This window comes from Rhamphochromis longiceps, linkage group LG7, assembly GCF_057381845.1.
Source record: "Rhamphochromis longiceps isolate RC_006_pf linkage group LG7, R_longiceps_female_GT1.1, whole genome shotgun sequence".
In the NCBI taxonomy this organism is placed as follows: domain Eukaryota; kingdom Metazoa; phylum Chordata; class Actinopteri; order Cichliformes; family Cichlidae; genus Rhamphochromis; species Rhamphochromis longiceps.
In genome coordinates, this window is record NC_140563.1 from 65,757,607 (window position 1) to 65,775,937 (window position 18,331).

Consider the following 18,331-nt stretch of genomic DNA (forward strand, 5'->3'; position numbering starts at 1 on the left):
CACACATACAGCAAGAGGGCTGCTGATTTATAGACTTTCATCAGTGCGTACTTTGACATGGAGCTCGGAGGATGGAGGAGCGTCAGTGTGAAGACTGATGACCTTTTGTCCAATCGGATCGTCGGGACGACCAGGGAAGATGACACTGAGCGTGTGTGAGATCCTGGACAGCTGGGCCGACATGTCTGAGGACACGTGAGTGTTGAACAAACTGTGGAGGAACCTGAAGGCCTAACACAGGCTAAGCCTTCATCAAAACTATTTTGTATACTTTTTCAAACGTACACATCATTCAGTAGCTGAGCCTTTATAACAGACACTCACTTCCTGAGGGTCTTTGATTCACATACTGTGGCGCCATCTTGTGGTTCACAACACAACAAGCCAAAAGCAGCAAACAAAACAAAAAAACTCTTTATTAGAGTGAAAAAGGTGGAATAACGTGGGGTATGCTTTAGGACAGGCTTTAGGACAGGCCTGCCTTCTGACTGACAAGTCGGGGCCCTTTGCACGGTGAGGCATCTGGAGGCTTCACAGTGGGACATTATTAACCAGTGGGCAACATTATTTTGGCTATGCCCATTTCTTATGTACAGAATGTGTACTTGTTGTTTAGCCCTCTTCTTTTTGTAAATCCGAAGTATTATATATGAGGAACCCTATAATTAGGCTCAAATTAGTTTAATTTGATGTTTAGCAACTACATCAAGGAGTTTAAACTATCAGCTAAAATATTACTAACCAAATGAAAGTACAGACCTGAAAGTGAGGTTTGTACGCATGTTGCTTAAGTTTAAATGCCACAAATGAAAAGTATATATAAATAAATAGAGATAAGATCAGAAAGACCTAAGAAACTGGTCTCTGTGTGAATCTCTATTATACACTGGTGAAGGGTTTTCCTTGACAGAATATAAAACGTGTGAGTGAGCGCATGAACACCTTCCCACCTCCATCATTTCCATCAACGACAAGTTCTGCAAACTCCTGCAGCTGAACCTTCAGGACCTCCAGGGGGTCATCATTGCCGTCTGAACACGTAGCATTCACTGAAAACAGGAGATGAGGATCAGTTTCTGACTATGAGATTGTTGTATTATATGAAATAAGTGCAAAGCTGAGGCTGCACAGGTCAGCTGCTTATTATTTATATGTACAGGGCTCTCAGGGCTGAGAGTGTGGAGACAATTAAATATAATCAGCAATCAGTCTAACCTGTCACTCTCAAGCACAGCAGCTCAACTAACAGAGTCTCTGCAAAATTATACCCACGCGTAGACTGAAAAACACAAATCTGTCAAAAGGTGACAGAATTTATCGCACCGGTTTTCACTCATCATAGAGTGAAACCTCATCTTACATCTAATCTGACTTTCCCCACATAAACTCATCACACTGAGACATCAGTGAGTCAGTGTGATGAGTGCAGTGCTGAATGATCATGTGTGATGACACGCCTCTCTGATGCAGCACTTCTCAGATCATGAGTGCTTTGCTTCCTTCAGGAGGCTGCAGGGATAAAATCGACTCAACACAGAGGTGTACATGCACACCCAAACCCTTCAGGGTCTGGAGACGAAAGCTGATGAAGCAGCGTTTAAAACGTGCATTCTCCGAATGCCCAGCAGAGGGAGACTACACTTGCTGTCATGAAAGTATGTTTTCATTGATGTTATTGATTTTTTTATTATATTGTAGTCAAATAAAAGATAAGTCACCATATCTTGTAACTTATGCTTGACCATTCGTTACAGGTTGGGGATTATTTTTTTAAAGTCAGAGGCAACAAAGTTTCCACAAGACTAGCCCAGCTGTTTGTCTTCATGCTTAAATTGGGAAATGAAGAAAGTCTCCAGCGTCTGTCTCTGGTTTGGACGTGCAGATCAGCAACCCTGCCGTTCTGTCTGAGCCAGCACACCAATAGCAAGTAGAGCTATAGCAGGCAGAATGCACTGCATTAATCCAATTTACCTGTAGTTGTTGCTGATATATCTCCACTTATAAACTCTAATCACTGATCACTTCCCTTGAAAGACATTACCAGTCATTCTGTGCTCTCTTACTTTCTACTAAGAAGTACATCTGTTGAATGTCTCTCTGTCTGCTAAACCAAATAGAATTCCAAATTATATCTATTATGCACTATTTTTATCTTACAGAGGTGCTTTGCTGCTTCAGGGACAGGGTGACCTGTCGGAGAAACTTGGATTCTGGCTTCTGACAGAAATCCCAAAAGGAGAACATCAAGTTATCGGATTGTCAAATAGAGTTGGAAATCTAGTGCCAGAACAAGGATAAATCCATGTCTGAATGACTTTAAAGGAAACATTTTAGACTGTCAAAGAGCTCAGACATGCATCCCAGTGAGATGCTGAGGCAGGACCTCCAACGTACAAGTATTTCAAAGATCACTGGGTCAAACTTCCACCACAGCAATGTTAAGAAAAGGTGGCATTATTAACCATTTAGGTCAATGGGGGAGATCACTTTCTTATACTGGTGATTTGATAACATGACAAACATTTTAGACACAAAATAATCAACACATAAAAAGTGCATAAAAAGAAAGCAATTCTCCTTTTTTTTGGTTTGTGAAGATGTTTGACCTCTCATCTTTCAAACTGTTGCAGCATGTATGTATGCTGTATGATCTGAGCACTCAAGACCACCATGACCTGACAATATGAACTTTGTTGTGTTTAATCAGGGTTTGTTTTAACTTTCAATTTTGAGATGCACACAGAACAGAAGAAATCAGGAGGCCTTGAATACTTTTTCACTGCACTGTGCTAATAATCAAACAAATAATGTCCATCTTTAAAATAAATAATAATAAATAATGTCAGCGGTCCTTTAAAAGAATACCCACTATTCTGTTGTCTCTGCTTCTGGCAGGACTCCATGTAGGATGAATACTGTGCAGCAGGGATCTTATCAGCTCTAAACACACACAAAAAGTAACAAATAATCATATTGTGGTGATGATGATCAATGTTATCACTTAAAACAACTAGAAACTTAATTAAAGAAGAAACTCTGGGAACAACCTGCTGACATTTTCATCTCTCTGATAGAAACTCACTTTTTCAACGCTTCGATGAAACTCATTCGAGCATCGACTTTCACAGGAAGCTGCAAATAAATGACAGTTCATGCATGTCATGCAACAAAAACACAACCTCACACATGAGAATGCACAGAAGAATATCGGGAGGGATAACAGGAAGCGCTTACCACTCTCGGAGTGAGCAGCGCGGGAAGGAACCGAGTCAGGAAATACGGCCTCCGGAAAATACTGTGAGAAGACCAGAGAGGACTTTCAAATAACATGTATTTTATATTTAAAACAGATTATGAGAAAAGGGCCTCCTGAGCACTGACAGGCTGACTGGTTGGTTGCTTCATGTATATTAAAAATACATGTAAAATTGAGTTATACCATTCAGATCTTCTCAAGAAAATATCACAAAGTAATCCAGATCATTCTGTGAAGTCTGTTCTCATACTTTTGTATTTTCTATCCCTTTAATGTCTTGTGTCACTTTCAGACCATTAAAGTCTCTTCGTGGTTGTCCTGCTTTCGAATAACACCTTTCTGTAGCTGCTAAATTCTTTTAAAGAAAACACCTTAAAGCTCTCTTAAGCCGAGGGTTGGGGGCCCTGGCTCCTCAGCCCTGTGTCTGGTATAAATGTGCTGTAGTTTACCTGGCCTCCATGACTGTGGCAGAGATTCTGCCTGTGCTCTCAAACAGAGACACAGCTTTGTCCACATCCTGGGCAGCCTGACACTGAGGCTGCAGACACACAAACATTGGACTATTAGTCTTATGTCAACCCAGGACTCAGCGATCCCTAATTACACCCTTGTCCACACAAAGTTTTGTGTTGCTTGTTACTTAAGACGTAGAAGATAGTTTGGGTTCTGATGCCAGTTTGCGGGTTGCAGAATAGAATAACAGAGCATAGAAAACAGAAGGAGGGCACAGCATGGAATAGAATATGTATCAAAAATTAAAATTATAATAGAATATCCACTGTGTGTCACTGTTACCTGCACCGATGTACCTGCAGCCGAAACATCCTCATATAAACCCATGTCCTCCACTGACTCCTGCACACACACACACACCATGATATTTAATTCATGTGTGCTACACTATTAACCACAATCCACTCACAGTGTTGTTTTTATTGTATTATATGGAAAAATCAAAGTAACACGGTGATAACGACCTTCTTCTTTCCCTTTTCTTCTTACCTTGAGGTCAGCCAGTCTGGTCTTAGCCAGTGAGACGTACTCCATCAGCAGGCTGCGGTGTTTCACAGGCACATATGGAGGGTGGAGGATGTGAACCTAGCAGGGGAAAATGACAGTGAGGTGTCAGAGCTGGGCTATTCCTCTCAGTTTCTAGCGTTTTCTTATAGTGTACGCTCTCCAGGAAATGCCATAATTCTGCTAGCATTTGTTCCCAGCAGACATGTAGTTATGAATATATAAAAGTATTCATGGGCGATCCATTTTTCATAGCAGATATGTTACAAAAAGTAGAAAATAGCAGCTGAAAATGATCATTAACAAGCAAAACAAGCAAGCAGCATGAGAGCTCAGGAGAGCGGCTGTTGACAGCAACGAGCAGGCAACACAGAAAACCTCCTGGAGCGATTAGCATCCCCAGAACCAGAGGGGACTTTCACGTGGAAATGGAAATGCTTTGTCGAGAGGTTTAAATAAGTAAAACTTAAGACTTTTTTAATATTTAAGATATTTAAGTGGTTATTCTTTAGTAGTCATAAATATTCTATAAATGTTTTGACATATTGTTTTTTAATCGGATTTTTTAAACTAGTGTATTTCTACAAATGGCAAATAAAAGCTTTTATCTTCTGTACATGAAGTTTTCATATCACCGTGTCCATTGAATTTAATGTTTCAACTTCAATAATTCCTCAAAATATGTGGTCGGACCTGCTTCTGCTTAACCTTGAGTAGAATTGAAGTCTTAAATCTAAGAATTAATACATTTGCCGTGTGTAAACAAATGATGAATAATCTTATTTTCCATAAGCAAAACATTGCTGCATTAATGCACTCCGATAAGCATTAAGATTTCAGTGCAACAGCGACTGAAGTAGCTTCAGGTTTAACAAACACTGCAGCTACAGCGCTCAGGATTCAGACAAGTCAAGTGAGTTGAAAAGACTGAGAAGATGCACTCACAGTAACAAAACCAGCAACATTAGTGCTACTGCAAATCAAAGCAGTCTGCACTAGCAAAACAAATAAGGGAATATAAGCATATTAATACCCTGTGCATTCCTACTAAGTGTAAACTCAGAGACGCGTGGATGTCACCTTGAGGTACTGTGGAGGTTCAAAAGGCACGAGGTCAGAGAGGAACTTCAGCAGGAACACCAGCGACTTCTTACTGCTTGCATGATAGCTACTGCCACCACCGAACGACATCTGGAAAGGTAGAAAAAGATTCTGCTGGTATTAAAAATATTCAAATAAAAGGTATAAAGCTCTCAGTGTTTCAGTCTATGGCAGAAAAGGTAATTCCCAAAACTATTAATAAACTAGAAACTATTAATGGATGTTAAAAGGCGAAACCTTGAACCAGTCGCTGTACGAGGGGAAGATGCTGGGTCCTTCCAGTCCACCCTGTCGAGCCAATAAGAAGGCGGTTATGAGGTTCTCAAGGTCATAACCTTCGAATGCAGAGTTCAGCAGTCTGGACAGCAGCTCTATCGGAGACACAGAACAGGACAGATATCACTGTGCTCCTCTCTCTCTGAAATACTAGTTTACTGCTACAGAAACTCGAGTTTATTTCAATATCACTACGCTGGTTTGGAATAAAGGTTGTGCATGATTTTTCTTTAAATTTGGTTTTTCTTTTTCCTTTCACACATAAGACTTCCACCTGTCTGTGCTGATAGACCATCAGCACGCCTACCTTTGAGGCTGGGCTGGGCACATTGGTAGTACACCAGCAGGGTAGAGAGGAAGCACAGGACATGTTTCCAGTTGACTTCATGGGTTTCCAAAACCTGCTGCAGGTGACGCAGCAGCTGCTCCACGCTGAAGACCACAGCCAGCTGTTAGAGGAACAAAACAGCACAGAACAGTTACTCAGCAGTCCCTGCTGACCACTGATTTGTAAACTGTGGGTCTTTTCAGCTTTTTAGTGAAAGCGTTAATCCTGAAGAGGAAACCACTGATGTTGGTAGATAAGCGCTTGTGAGCTGGCAAAATGTGAAAGAGACAATATCATACAAATGAAGGTCTCAAAGTTAAAAGCAACTTAATACCTAAAAGTCATAGTGAAACCAGCATCCTGCCGCACCTTTATAATTGATCATATTGCAGTGCAAAGCTTTGTTTTAACTTGTGATGAGGAGATCGATCTGAAGAAAGTGCGCTTAAAGGGAGAAGGAAAGGAGCTAAAACTTGACTTCTAACAATCAAATCAGTAGTTTCTTTACTCCGCCTCCTCACTTAAAAACCAAATGTGGCTGATCGTTCTCGGTTGTTCCCCCAACCTCGGGAATAGTTTACAGTCTCACATAAAGTTGACAAAAAGTTCAAAAGTATTTCCACCTATTTTTAGTTAAGAAATTAATAATAAGAAATTCACATTTAGCTTCAATTCAGACACAGAAAGAAAACAGATATAATACAGAACATGTTTTCTTCTTCTTAATCTTAATTACATGTGACAAACTGACAAACCCAGTTACAGTTACACATTTACCTGACGGAAGAGAGAAGTCAGCAAGCGGCTGGCTTTTGCAAAGGTCCACTCATTCTGCAGGGTGATTGCATCTGACACTGAGAACATATCAGTTATGTCATTTCTGCAGCATAAAAATGACTTTTAAAGATTTATTTACACCACATCAAATATCGCTGGACCTACAAGTGATTTGAGTTACTTAGACCTTAATTTGATGCTTTTTGTGATGTTTCCTAAAAGAGTTTTTATTAAACTTATTGTGCAATATTTATACCACATGGAGAGTTAAATAATTCTTGCAAAGACAGATGTGTTATAGATGTTTGCAGATCTGTCATGTCTGAAGCAGCCAGGGATTGAACCATCAATCTTCCAGTGAGTAGATGACCTGCTCCAGGTAACCAGGCTTGATCCTGCTTAGCTTCCAAAATCAGACGAGATCGGGCGCGCTCAGGGTGGTGTGACCTTTAAATAGTCATTGATCATTTATAGCTAAATAATATAAACTGGTAGCTAAATGGGTATTGATTAACCCATTAAAGTTTTGGAAACTTGATGATTTAATCACCTTCCTTAGTACTATTGATGACAGTTTAAACGTCACCTGCACAAAAGGCATCAACAGACAAAAACACAGATTTTTACATTGTGATCAAATCTCAGTAACGATTTTTTTACTGCGTACTGTAGATCAAGAAAATCTTTCTGAAACTGAACTCTCAGTTCCCTCTTAAAGGTCTTGCCAGATGAATAGAGGTGGATAGGTTCCAGCTAATCTTCAACATTAAAAAAAAAACTAAAGCCTCAGTCTGTTTGAAAGGGCCTGTGACAAGTCTTTACCTTTCAGTCGGGGCTTGTAGGTGAGAGTCTGCGTGAGGGAGTGTTTGAAGAAACGCTGAAGGCAGTCGGCTGACACTGAAACTCCACACAGTGAGGCATCAAAAATCTGAATCCTGCAGAAGACACCGAGCGAGAAATTACACACTGCATGTAACAGCAAGACTAAAACTGGTGTCAGGCACCGTGGTTTCAATAAAGTTTATATAAATCAAGCTCAGCATTTGACATCCAGAAGATCACCATTTCTCCTGCATATAAAAAAATGAGCCGAAACCTAGAGGTTATGTTAGTGTGACTATTTGTAGGTAAGTATAAATCCCTTTGCCCGCTCTCCTGCCTTTGATTCCTGAGTTTTGTAGGAAAATCTAAAATTTAGTTTTCTTCTCTGATCTTGCAGTGACATATATATAAACGCAGGTCTCCTTTCTCAGACAGAGACCTCAACAGTGCTGTCTGATTGCAGGAAAGGTAAATAAGAAATAAATTTTTAAAAACCCAGAACCAAAGCTCAGCTCCTGCTTCAGCAGACTCCAGCATCAGACTCTCGTCCACAATATCGAGAACCCCTGAAAGACGACAGAAAGCAATAAAAAGTGTGGCTAAAAATAAAGAAAAGAAAGTACTACCTTTACACCAAGACAACAATTAACAATCGAAGAAGTCAAAAAAGATGTTTTCCGCATGCAGAAGTGTGAATCAAAGTGCTTTAGTTAATATTTTATCGACACAGGACAGGCTAAGTGGGACAAGGACACGCAGACTCACAGAAGAGCAGGTCGTCTAGAATCGAGCAGCAGAGCAGGGAGAGCCTTCTGTCTGCAGCCGCCGGATCGCGCCTCAGCTCAAAGCCTGCTCCCACTAAGACGCCAACCACACCTGAAACAGGAGATGTCCCTAGTGCTCTCATTTCATGCATATAGCTCTGGCTGTGAGCAAAGAAGCCCCACCCACCTGCTGTTCAAACCTTTTGTTTATGAGGGGCTGCCAATCAGAACATTTTATTTCAGACAGTGGATGAACTGAGGGGCTGCACGAATGCCATGTAAGGAAAAGCTAATAACTGACAGGACCAAAGACCAAATCTCTAAAACCTGAAGCAGCATTAAGAACTGAACGATTTCTTGAGTGAAAGCTACAAACATATGAGCGTCTCCTACTTGACAACACTTTCTGCTGAAGCTGTTTGGTCTCCTCTTCTTCCTGTGGAGGCCTCCATCCACACAGGAGCCTCAACTGGGACACCAGCCATGATCTCACCTCTTCATCACTAAACAAAGGTAAAAAACAAAACAATGACTGTGTGTGAGGAGTGGGGGTATTTAATCTGTCAGAACAGCCCAGATCATAAATAATCAGACAGTTACACCCTGTTTTGATCTTCATCTCTGTGAGACTGCGCAGAAAGAAAATCATTAACTGATATTTCTTACCTCTCTAAAATGTACTTCAGATTGAGGATGTTGTAAGAGTGAAGATAGTAGACCATCTCCAGTTTGGGTAGCCTCTGAAAAACCCCAACAAATTCTTTATTTTAGCAACGTTCACCAAGTGAAAGACTTTTTTTTACAAAAAACAAGAGCACAGTTTCAATCTTTATTAAATATAATTCAGTCCTGAGTGTAGAAATATTAATGGAAACCAGGAAGGTTATCATGAACTACATCATCTCGCTTTTGCAGCTGTGTGCAACACCTAGAAGGTTACAGACAGAGCTTCTCCACAGAGGCCTCTCCACCAAGTTTCATGTAACTCTCCAACTTGTTTTTTAACTTTCTGATACAGAGATACAGCTAAATAAACTACTGTGGCTTGGACCCAGAAAGCAGAAAGGGATGGATCCAAATATTGATTCTTTTTTTGAGTCCAACAGAAAGTTGGTTAATATTCCACCAGCAACGCTGGGCAAAGTCTAGAAAAGCAAAATAAATTAAACATATGAGGACGGTTGTTCTGTGTCAAAGTCAAAGTTTCGTTTCTCTTTTCTCACTATCTCACTGCTTCATTCAAACTACACTCACCCGACTCTTTTTCAGGTTCACCTTGGTCGTATCGGGTTAGACCCCCTTTGTCTCTCAGAACTTCTTTAATTCTTTGTGCCACAAATTCAACAATGTGCTGGAAACATTTCTCAGACATTTTAATTTTATTCTCCCATTCCAACACATCCCAAAGGTGCTCTAATGGAGATCCGGTGACTCTGGAAGCGATTTGAGTACAGTGAAGTCATTGACATGTTTAAAAAACCAGTTTGAGATCATTTGAGCTTTGTGACATGGTGTGTTGTCCTGCTGGAAGCAGCCGTCAGAAGATGGGTACACCGTGGTTATAAAGGGATGGACAAGTTCAACTACAAGACACAGGTAAGCTGTGGTGTTTTTAAATGATGCCCAGTTGGTCCTAAGGGGTCCAAAGTGTGACTGACTGACTGACTGCATAGATGGCAGCAACTCTCCGCTCAAAAAGAAGTCATATGACTTTATCAAGCTGCAGAGTCCCTTGATCACACAACCTGTCCAGGGATTGTGAGTATGTGGTTTCAAAGAGCTACACCTATCTTCTCAATGGGTGATACAGCTGCTTATTTAGTCAAAGGAGCTTGCAAAGAAAAGCGTCTGGACTTCTTTAAGTTGCTTTGATGTAGTCTCTCTCTTCACTTGCATACCCACCACGGAGGCCGTGGAGACTGTCAGAAAACGACTACAAGAAGACAGCTCCTTAGAGGACAGGACCAACTTCACACCCGATCAGATCTGCACACTGTTAGACCTCTGCCTCACCACTACATATTTCAAGTACAACGAAGGCTTTTACAGACAAAAGCATGGCTGTGCCATGGGCTCCCCCGTGTCACCTATTGTAGCCAACCTTTACATGGAGGAAGTGGAAAGGAAGGCTCTTGGCTCTTTCAAAGGAAGAGTACCCAGCCACTGGTACAGATATGTGGACGACACCTGGGTCAAAATCAAGACACAAGAAGTGGAATCCTTCACTGTGCACATTAACGCTGTGGATAAAAACATCAAGTTCACCAGGGAAGACACAAAGGATAACTGTTTGCCTTTCCTGGACTGCGCTGTGCACATTGAAGAGAACGGCAACCTCAACATCGAAGTTTACCGGAAGCCCACACACACGGACCAGTACCTCCTCTTTGACTCCCATCACCCTTTGGAACACAAACTTGGAGTAATCAGGACCCTACACCACCGGGCAGAACATGTTCCCTCTAAGCCTGAAGGAAAAAAGAAGGAACACACACATGTAAAGGAAGCACTCAAAACGTGCGGCTATCCTAAATGGGCGTTCTTAAAGTCAGCAAAGAGGCACAGAAAAGAAGATCAGACACCAGCGAGGGAGGATAAGAAGGACAGACGCAACAACATTGTCATCCCCTATGTAGCCGGTGTATCAGAGAAACTCAGGAGAGTTTTCTCCAAGCATGACATCCCGGTGCATTTCAGACCCAGCAACACGCTCAGACAAAAACTGGTTCACCCGAAAGACAAAACGCCAAAACACAAACTTAACAATGTGGTGTATGCTGTACAGTGCAGCGAGGAATGCCCAGACCTCTACATTGGAGAGACCAAACAGCCACTTCACAAGCGCATGGCACAACATAGAAGAGCCACCTCCACAGGACAAGACTCAGCAGTCCATCTGCATCTTAAGGATAAAGGACACTCTTTCGAGGATGCCAATGTTCACATTTTGGACAGAGAGGACAGATGGTTTGAAAGAGGAGTGAAAGAAGCCATCTATGTCCACTGTGAGCGACCATCTTTGAACAGAGGCGGTGGTTTACGACACCAACTCTCTGCCATCTATAATCCAGTTTTGAGATCCCTTCCCAGACGCCTTAACGCCCACTCACATCCTGGGCCATCTGACCTCAGGAATTCGCATGATAAGGTGGGCCCAGGTTTCACAATGAACACACCCGAAACTCTGGCTGATTGGGACCCACACCCAGTTTTCCACCTTGGCTCAGGCGATTAGAGGATCATCAGGGGGTCCTTTTGTCCCTCTGTGGGGGGTCACTCCCACTAGGTTTATATCTGGGACTCTCCACCATTTGACCTTAGAACTGAAGAAGCTTCTCGGATGAGAGGTGAAACGTCTTCAAGCAACTTAAAGAAGTCCAGACGCTTTTCTTTGCAAGCTCCTTTGACTACGATGACCTGGATGACTGAGAACCTTCACAGACAGCTGCTTATTTACAGTATACAAGCTCCTGTGTGTACACACACCTGATCTCTCATGTACTCCTGCCAAAGCAGTTTGGGGCAGATGGCTCCTTGTGACAGCAATTCTCTGCTGGATTCCAACAGAACACACAGCTGGACCTGGAAGGAGGACCGGAACGGACTTAATTCGGGGAAAAAGGGATAGCTGGACTGGGCGTGATAAAGAGAAATTTCAAAATTTAAAACAAGAAGGAACAGACTGTTGCTTCTTTAGCCAGAAAGTTCCAGACATCATATACAACAATATTTGTCTTTTTTGTTGCTTGTTTTTGAGCAAACCGTGGAGATCACCATGTAGATATGAAAGTTTGGCAGCTATTAACAGATGAATCCACCACTGCAACAGATGCTTCCCCACCATAATCACATTAGATCAGGGGTGTCAAACTCCATTCCTTGAGGGCCAGCCTCGTGCTTGTTTTTGAGATATCCCTGCCCTACCTGCTGCTGATTACCTGGATCAGGTGTGCTTTGCCAATAAGAAGCTACAAGGGCAGGTTAGTTGGAAAACAAGCAGGACAGCGGCCCTCAAGGCCTGGAGTTCGACACCTGTGCATTAGATGGTCAGATGCTCTGGCAGTTACTCACTCTCTGAGAGGAAGTGAGCATCTCTCTCTTTGTCTCCTCTTCCTCCCTTTCGCTGGTTTCCTCTGTGATCTCCTTCAGTCTCTCCAACACCGTCTTCACCGACAGCACTGCCACTGGGACACCCAGCTGCACAGCTTGACGCCTCAGCTCACTCGCTATCCACACAGTGGAACACAAAACATTAACTTTATGCCACAATTACGTTGGTTTTAGGTGGCACTCAAATTCCACAAGTCACATTAAGGGATATGAAAGCACAAAACAAAAAAGAGACATCTGAAGAAGACAACAACATTTCTGATATTTTTTCACACAACTGAAGGACCACAGATTCCATTCATAATAATCACTTTCATGCAAAAGCATTTTGGCATTTTTGCCCTTCCGTGGAATAGAGGTATAGAATAGCCCTTTATAGTCATTGTACATGTACAAAGAAATTTTGGGTGCGTCACATCACTTCATGTGTTTGCGCAAATGTTTCAAGACAGATTCACTGGTAACTGCAGCAATGAGCTTATTTCAGCCATTGAATCCCATCATTGATGAGAGCTGTGCACTACAGTACAGTATAATCAAGAAAAATTCAGATGTTTTGCTTTCAGCAGACACAAACATAACTGATTAAAGTGACAATAGTTGTATTAGAGCAATAAAAACACTTTACCTAGTAAGGTGTCACGAGGGGTCACCCCAGCAGGAAAATGCATGTTTGATTTGTCAGTTTTTTACACTGAACTGACGCAACCCCAGAGGGGATTTATGCCTCCAGCTGGAATCAAACCAGCATCCTTCAGCTTGCCAAGACAATATATTAAGCACTACAACCTGGGATCACCTGTAATACCTGGAGTCAGTGAATAAGACCTCTTCATTATGTTTATGCTGTTGGTGCTCACCGGAGAACTTTTAAATGAATTATCTGACTGGTATTATGGCTTATTGTCGTGTACAGGCCATCCAAAAAGGTTAGTGCTTCAGTTTTGGAGAGTGAAATTGTAGAAAGCAGCAGCTTTCCACACATTTAACAAAAGCGGCGTACAGCTCAGAGAGCATTTCAGAGTGCTCGTCTCACCCAGCAGTGACCCAGTGATGGTGGATAAGAGACCTTCGGACGCCACTTGATTCTTCTCTCCATCCTGATGAGAGGACAGGTTGCATGTCTCAGATTGCTACAAAAAGTGTGAAAAAACATATATGTGATATTTGCGAAATAGTGCAGAGTGATACTGCTTCTTTTTTTTTTTATCTCTAAAAGCATTTCATGCACTTCCTGCAATCATTCTGTGCTTGTGTTTCCAAGTTGAAGGTTATCGTTTCTCTTTTAAACTCCTGACAGTCGTGACATTGTGCGTTGTTACATGTTCAGTCTACAGAATGGCCTAAATAAAATCTTAATGAAATGACTCAGTGTAGGCGCTTAGCTTCTCTCCCCTCACTCACCCCGACCTCTCTGAACAGGCTGCAGATGTTCTGCTGCTGCTCCAACAGCTGGATCGCTGCCTCCTGCAGCCTCTGGGCATCTGTCAGCTTAGGCCTCTTCAGCTCACGACCAGCTAGGAAGACAACAATAAAAATAATAATAATAATAATACTGCACGAAAGGCTTGTTTCAAAACGTTTCAGGCAAGTTTTGTTTTTTGTTTTGTGTATTTTATGTTCAATATAGGTATTTGTTGTGCCTGAAAATGAATAAATAAATGAAATGAATGAATGAAATGAATGAACGTTTTTATTATCTTCGTGTTCAGTGTTGACGGTGGGTGCAGCTGTCAAACTCACCGAGGAGGCTCGACAGAGTCCTTTTCTGAGACACCGACTCACACGTAGCACTCAGAGACATTTCACTCTCACTGTCCGCTCACAAAACGCCTTCACAGAACCTTCACTCAGTAATAGCGGGCAAAATAAATCGTCTTAAATCGCATTTTTTAGCTTTTACAGTAGGCAAAATCTCTGTTTTGGTTCAAGCTTTCCTCCATGTTTCACGCGCCTGCCGCTCTTCTCTCTCATTGGCCCGGACTGCAGCCAATCAGATCCCTCCAACTGTGGGCCAAACAGAAAATATGCCGGAGTGAGTTCATAAAGGTTTGCTTTATTTCTTTAGTCTTTTCGTTTATTTTAATGGTTTTGTTTCGTTATTTTATTTATCATTATTATTTTTTAAAGATATAAATAATATGAAAACCAAAAGGTTGAACTGTGTACATATTACTGTGTCTTTTTCTTTCAGTTGCTTCCTATAGGTGTCTCCACTGAGGAGCAGTGTCTCCTCAATTTCACCCTCCTGTATGTCCTCGTTCACAACATCCATGAACTGGTGCTGTGCAATACCACAAATTATTGTATAGATCTGATACGAAGTAAATACAGGGCCAGTATTACAAATACCATTATCAATACTTTTGACCTCTAGAGGCGGGGGTGCAAACCTGGAATGATAATGTTCTTGTCTCTAAAGCACTTTGGGTCTGCTTCTGTTGTTTAAATGTTCTATAGGCTGTGAATAAAAAAGAAATGACAGTCAGTACAAAAGAGTCACTCATTTCATAAAGAACGTTTGAGGTATATTTTTTCATTACAAAAAATATTAATTAATATTTACCACCCTCCCTCCTCTGCACATTCCCAAACCATCCAAACCTTGCCTCTCCATATGGCTCACCCTGAGTTGTCCCTCTGATATTTTCATCTGTTGGAAATTAAACAAAACCTAAATTTTAAACAAAAAGGGTTTTTAAAGGTCTTTTAAAGGTAGCAGGCGGGTCTCTTGAAACCTGCCTGCTACCATGTATCATGACCACAAACATTCAAATAGCCATGCAACCTTCTTTTCCATTTAAGTTTTCAATCAGAGACAGCACAGCAGTACTGCCATTTACTATTATCACTATTTGCCCAAAGCTTTCAACGGAGAACTCTAAGCAAGGAACTTTTCTTGCCATTTAGGAGAGCTGTTAGTGTTGGGATAAGAATACAATAAATAATTGACACAGAGCGCAGGTCATTGCTCTCGCTTCTTGGCCTCGTGATGTTTACCATGCAGGAGTGGCTCCAATTTATCATAGCGCTCTGTATTATTAACCCCGATTCTTTTGTCCCCATGATAGAACAGAGAAAACCGACTCATAGTGTGTTAAAACATCTATATTTCTTTTTATTCAATCATCTTCCGGAAGAGAGAGACCCCTGCACAGCTCAAACGCCAGTTGCAAGAGCTCTAACATTTTTAGCTCAACATGTGTCTTATATGGTGTTATTTCTGTACTTCAGACGTCACACACGTCACACACAGTTTCAAACATTGCTTATATGGAAAGTTCCTCTTTTCTGTGTCTTATCTATTAATATGCCTGTGCACTAAAACTTCCTGTTTTTTAGTCTGGCTGAGCACTTAGTTTGTGAGTCAAAAGTGGCCTTGCTCTACAAGCCTTCATTATTAAAGTACATAAAACAATATAATAAGAAAATAAGGATACTAAGGATATTGATTTCATGACAGTATCTGTATTATTATTCTGTAATAGTCAGAATAATGTATTGTTATTCTGTACTCTTTATGAATGCTATTTTTAAATTTTATGGGTTCTTCTGCATAAATGTTAACAAGTTTTCATCAGGCTATTAACGCTTGGCATATACTAGAGCGGTTTAAAATAATCCTTCCACTGGTCCTTGGTTCAGTCCTTGAGCTTTTTTCTCTGTCTGAAATAGGCTGTTATAGCTTCTCTTTCCATAAGGCCACCTCCCGCCTTCTTGTCTATTACTGTTTGTTTTGTAAAGCGGCGCTACGTCTTCAATAAAAATTGTGTTTAAAAAACTGCCACAGACTTTACATTTTCAGGCATCATTTATTCTGGGTGATCTCAGGAGCCCCCCTGGAAGCACTGAGCGTTCTTGAGTATTTAGATGCTATCTAGCTTCTTCTGTGGGATATCTGCTATCTCTGACATGACAGAGCCACAAGTTTTTTAAAAAGCTGTCTAAATCCAGCCAATCTGAGGCTATACTATCACTTACACATAAACTGACCTCATTATTTGAAGCTTTACCCAGGTTTAATATGAACATACATTGCTGGAACTGTATATATGGTAGAAAATAAGGGAAATGCTTAATCTTATTATGATGCTATTTTCCAATAACTTCTGACTGTGCATTGTAAATCTCACTTCACCTGCACCTTCTAATGATATGGTTACAAACTCTGTATTTTTTTTCCAATGAGTTTAATCCACTCGTGCACAAAGCAGCAGAAGTGAAGTGAATACAACATGTCACAAAGCATTGACTTTTCCTCCATTTCCTCTTTGCCAGATTTCAGCTGCGAAGTTCAGTACTTGAAGAAATGTTCAAAGGCTGTACTTGAGTAAAAGTACTCCACATTTAAAGTATACATATACACATTTTAATTGTATTTGTAGAATGAAAATAAAGGGCTATTCCATTCTATTCTATTCTGATCTGTCAGGTGTTACATTTTTCTTCTTCACAGAGAACTTTAAAACAGAAAATTCTCCAGAATAAAACAATTATTCTATTTCAGGATGATGAATTAAAGAGGTAAAAAAAAAACAAAAAAAAAAACTGAAAGTATTTCATTTATTGAAAGCATAAAAATGTGACTTAAGTAAAGAAAACTCTTTTTGCATGTTTATGCTTGATGAAGCTCTACAGTTATACTATTACCAGACTGGTATTTACAGTAATCAGGGCACACAGCGTAAAAGGAGAGGCGTTACTGTAATGTAAGTATCTTTGTTTTCATACAGCATTTTTGTCAGTGTACTGTGAGAGTTACATGTTCAATATTTCCCAAGGTACTGCAATACCGTTCAATATAAGCTTAGCAGTTATTTCTTTGTTGTACTGACCTTATGGTGTTGGAAAGCCTGTTTATTTCCCCGTCAGTGGTGCCACATTAATAAGAAAAATGCATTTGTGGGTTGAGAAGCAGAGTTGAGAAGCAGAGTTGAGAAGCAGAGTTGAGTATGCAGGTTGCGCCCATGAAAAACTCTGCCAAAACTTCTCTACCAGTCCCAAACACCTTATTCTGCTATTGATCTTTATTTGTTATTGTTTATTGATTTGGATGATTAAAGTCTGAACAAACAATACATACAGGTCATTTAACAAGTTCTTAATTTAACAGACAAGGACCACAGAGGCATGTGGAAGAACCATACACTGCTAGAACAGCCTGCTGGTCACCTGCTTGTTCACACACTGCCGTTGGGTGCATCCCATTTTTTCAACCAGCATTTTTCTCAAGTCAACCAATGCGGTTGTGTTGGTCACTCTACCACAAAGAGCATGTTCAAGCTGATCCCACAAGTGTTCAGTGGGATCCTAGTAGCCCTGTAAGGCTGGAGACTGGCTGCATGCAGTCCTTTCCGGATTGTCTGGGTGTAGAGCGGTCAGCCATATCGTTCTGCAAACCTCGATTGTAAATATGTCGAAGAAGCCTACAGGTCCTAAGTGCTGACAGGGCGAAGAAACTGTCTTCTTGTGGTGTTGCCTTCTTGAGAGGCCTGTCAGGGATCCCCCTTTATAAAGAACTTGGCATTTACTCTGGAGATGGTACCATGGCTCACTCCAAATAATGCTGCAACCTGCTTTTGGGCAACACCAGCTAGATGTAGGGACTGATCGGTCCCTGTCCAGATCAGTCAAAGGTGGCATGCTTCTCCAATGTGTATGTTTCCTGGTTTCTCTCATAGGCTGTATATAAAAAAATTGATTTACTGCCAAGGTCTAAAAATGGGAAGCCAGTGCTTAAGTTTTTGTAATGGCCAGCAGGGGGCAACTCTTGTTCCTTTAAAATGAGCTCTAATTATTTGGAAGTGTATCTGGGAATGACCCTTGATCTGTGACCTCAGTATTTACTTACCCAATGACTCTATGGTCTCAATCCTGTAA

At 41.1% G+C, this 18,331-nt stretch overlaps 1 protein-coding gene across 4 annotated transcripts in view; it reads right to left on the bottom strand.

The window, feature by feature from the left end:
• The window catches only part of fanca (FA complementation group A), a 28,793-nt gene extending 14,387 nt beyond the window's left edge, over positions 1 to 14,406 (bottom strand). For 3 of the 4 annotated variants that reach the window (XM_085414847.1, XM_085414849.1, XM_085414846.1), the window contains exons 1-22: positions 14,195 to 14,406; positions 13,856 to 13,968; positions 13,488 to 13,584; positions 12,413 to 12,567; positions 11,828 to 11,923; positions 9,008 to 9,081; positions 8,735 to 8,844; positions 8,343 to 8,453; positions 8,080 to 8,143; positions 7,578 to 7,690; positions 6,756 to 6,832; positions 5,958 to 6,099; positions 5,612 to 5,745; positions 5,354 to 5,464; positions 4,259 to 4,354; positions 4,052 to 4,111; positions 3,706 to 3,794; positions 3,235 to 3,295; positions 3,083 to 3,132; positions 2,870 to 2,940; positions 951 to 1,049; positions 52 to 185 (exon numbers count right to left, since the gene is read on the bottom strand). In XM_085414847.1, coding sequence (XP_085270973.1) covers positions 52 to 185; positions 951 to 1,049; positions 2,870 to 2,940; positions 3,083 to 3,132; positions 3,235 to 3,295; positions 3,706 to 3,794; positions 4,052 to 4,111; positions 4,259 to 4,354; positions 5,354 to 5,464; positions 5,612 to 5,745; positions 5,958 to 6,099; positions 6,756 to 6,832; positions 7,578 to 7,690; positions 8,080 to 8,143; positions 8,343 to 8,453; positions 8,735 to 8,844; positions 9,008 to 9,081; positions 11,828 to 11,923; positions 12,413 to 12,567; positions 13,488 to 13,584; positions 13,856 to 13,968; positions 14,195 to 14,255 — 2,118 coding nt within the window. In that variant the 5' untranslated portion in view covers positions 14,256 to 14,406. The remainder of the gene's footprint in view (positions 1 to 51; positions 186 to 950; positions 1,050 to 2,869; positions 2,941 to 3,082; positions 3,133 to 3,234; positions 3,296 to 3,705; positions 3,795 to 4,051; positions 4,112 to 4,258; positions 4,355 to 5,353; positions 5,465 to 5,611; positions 5,746 to 5,957; positions 6,100 to 6,755; positions 6,833 to 7,577; positions 7,691 to 8,079; positions 8,144 to 8,342; positions 8,454 to 8,734; positions 8,845 to 9,007; positions 9,082 to 11,827; positions 11,924 to 12,412; positions 12,568 to 13,487; positions 13,585 to 13,855; positions 13,969 to 14,194) is intronic. The other variant, XM_085414848.1, reaches the window with a different exon arrangement.
• Between the last annotated feature and the right edge of the window lie 3,925 nt (positions 14,407 to 18,331).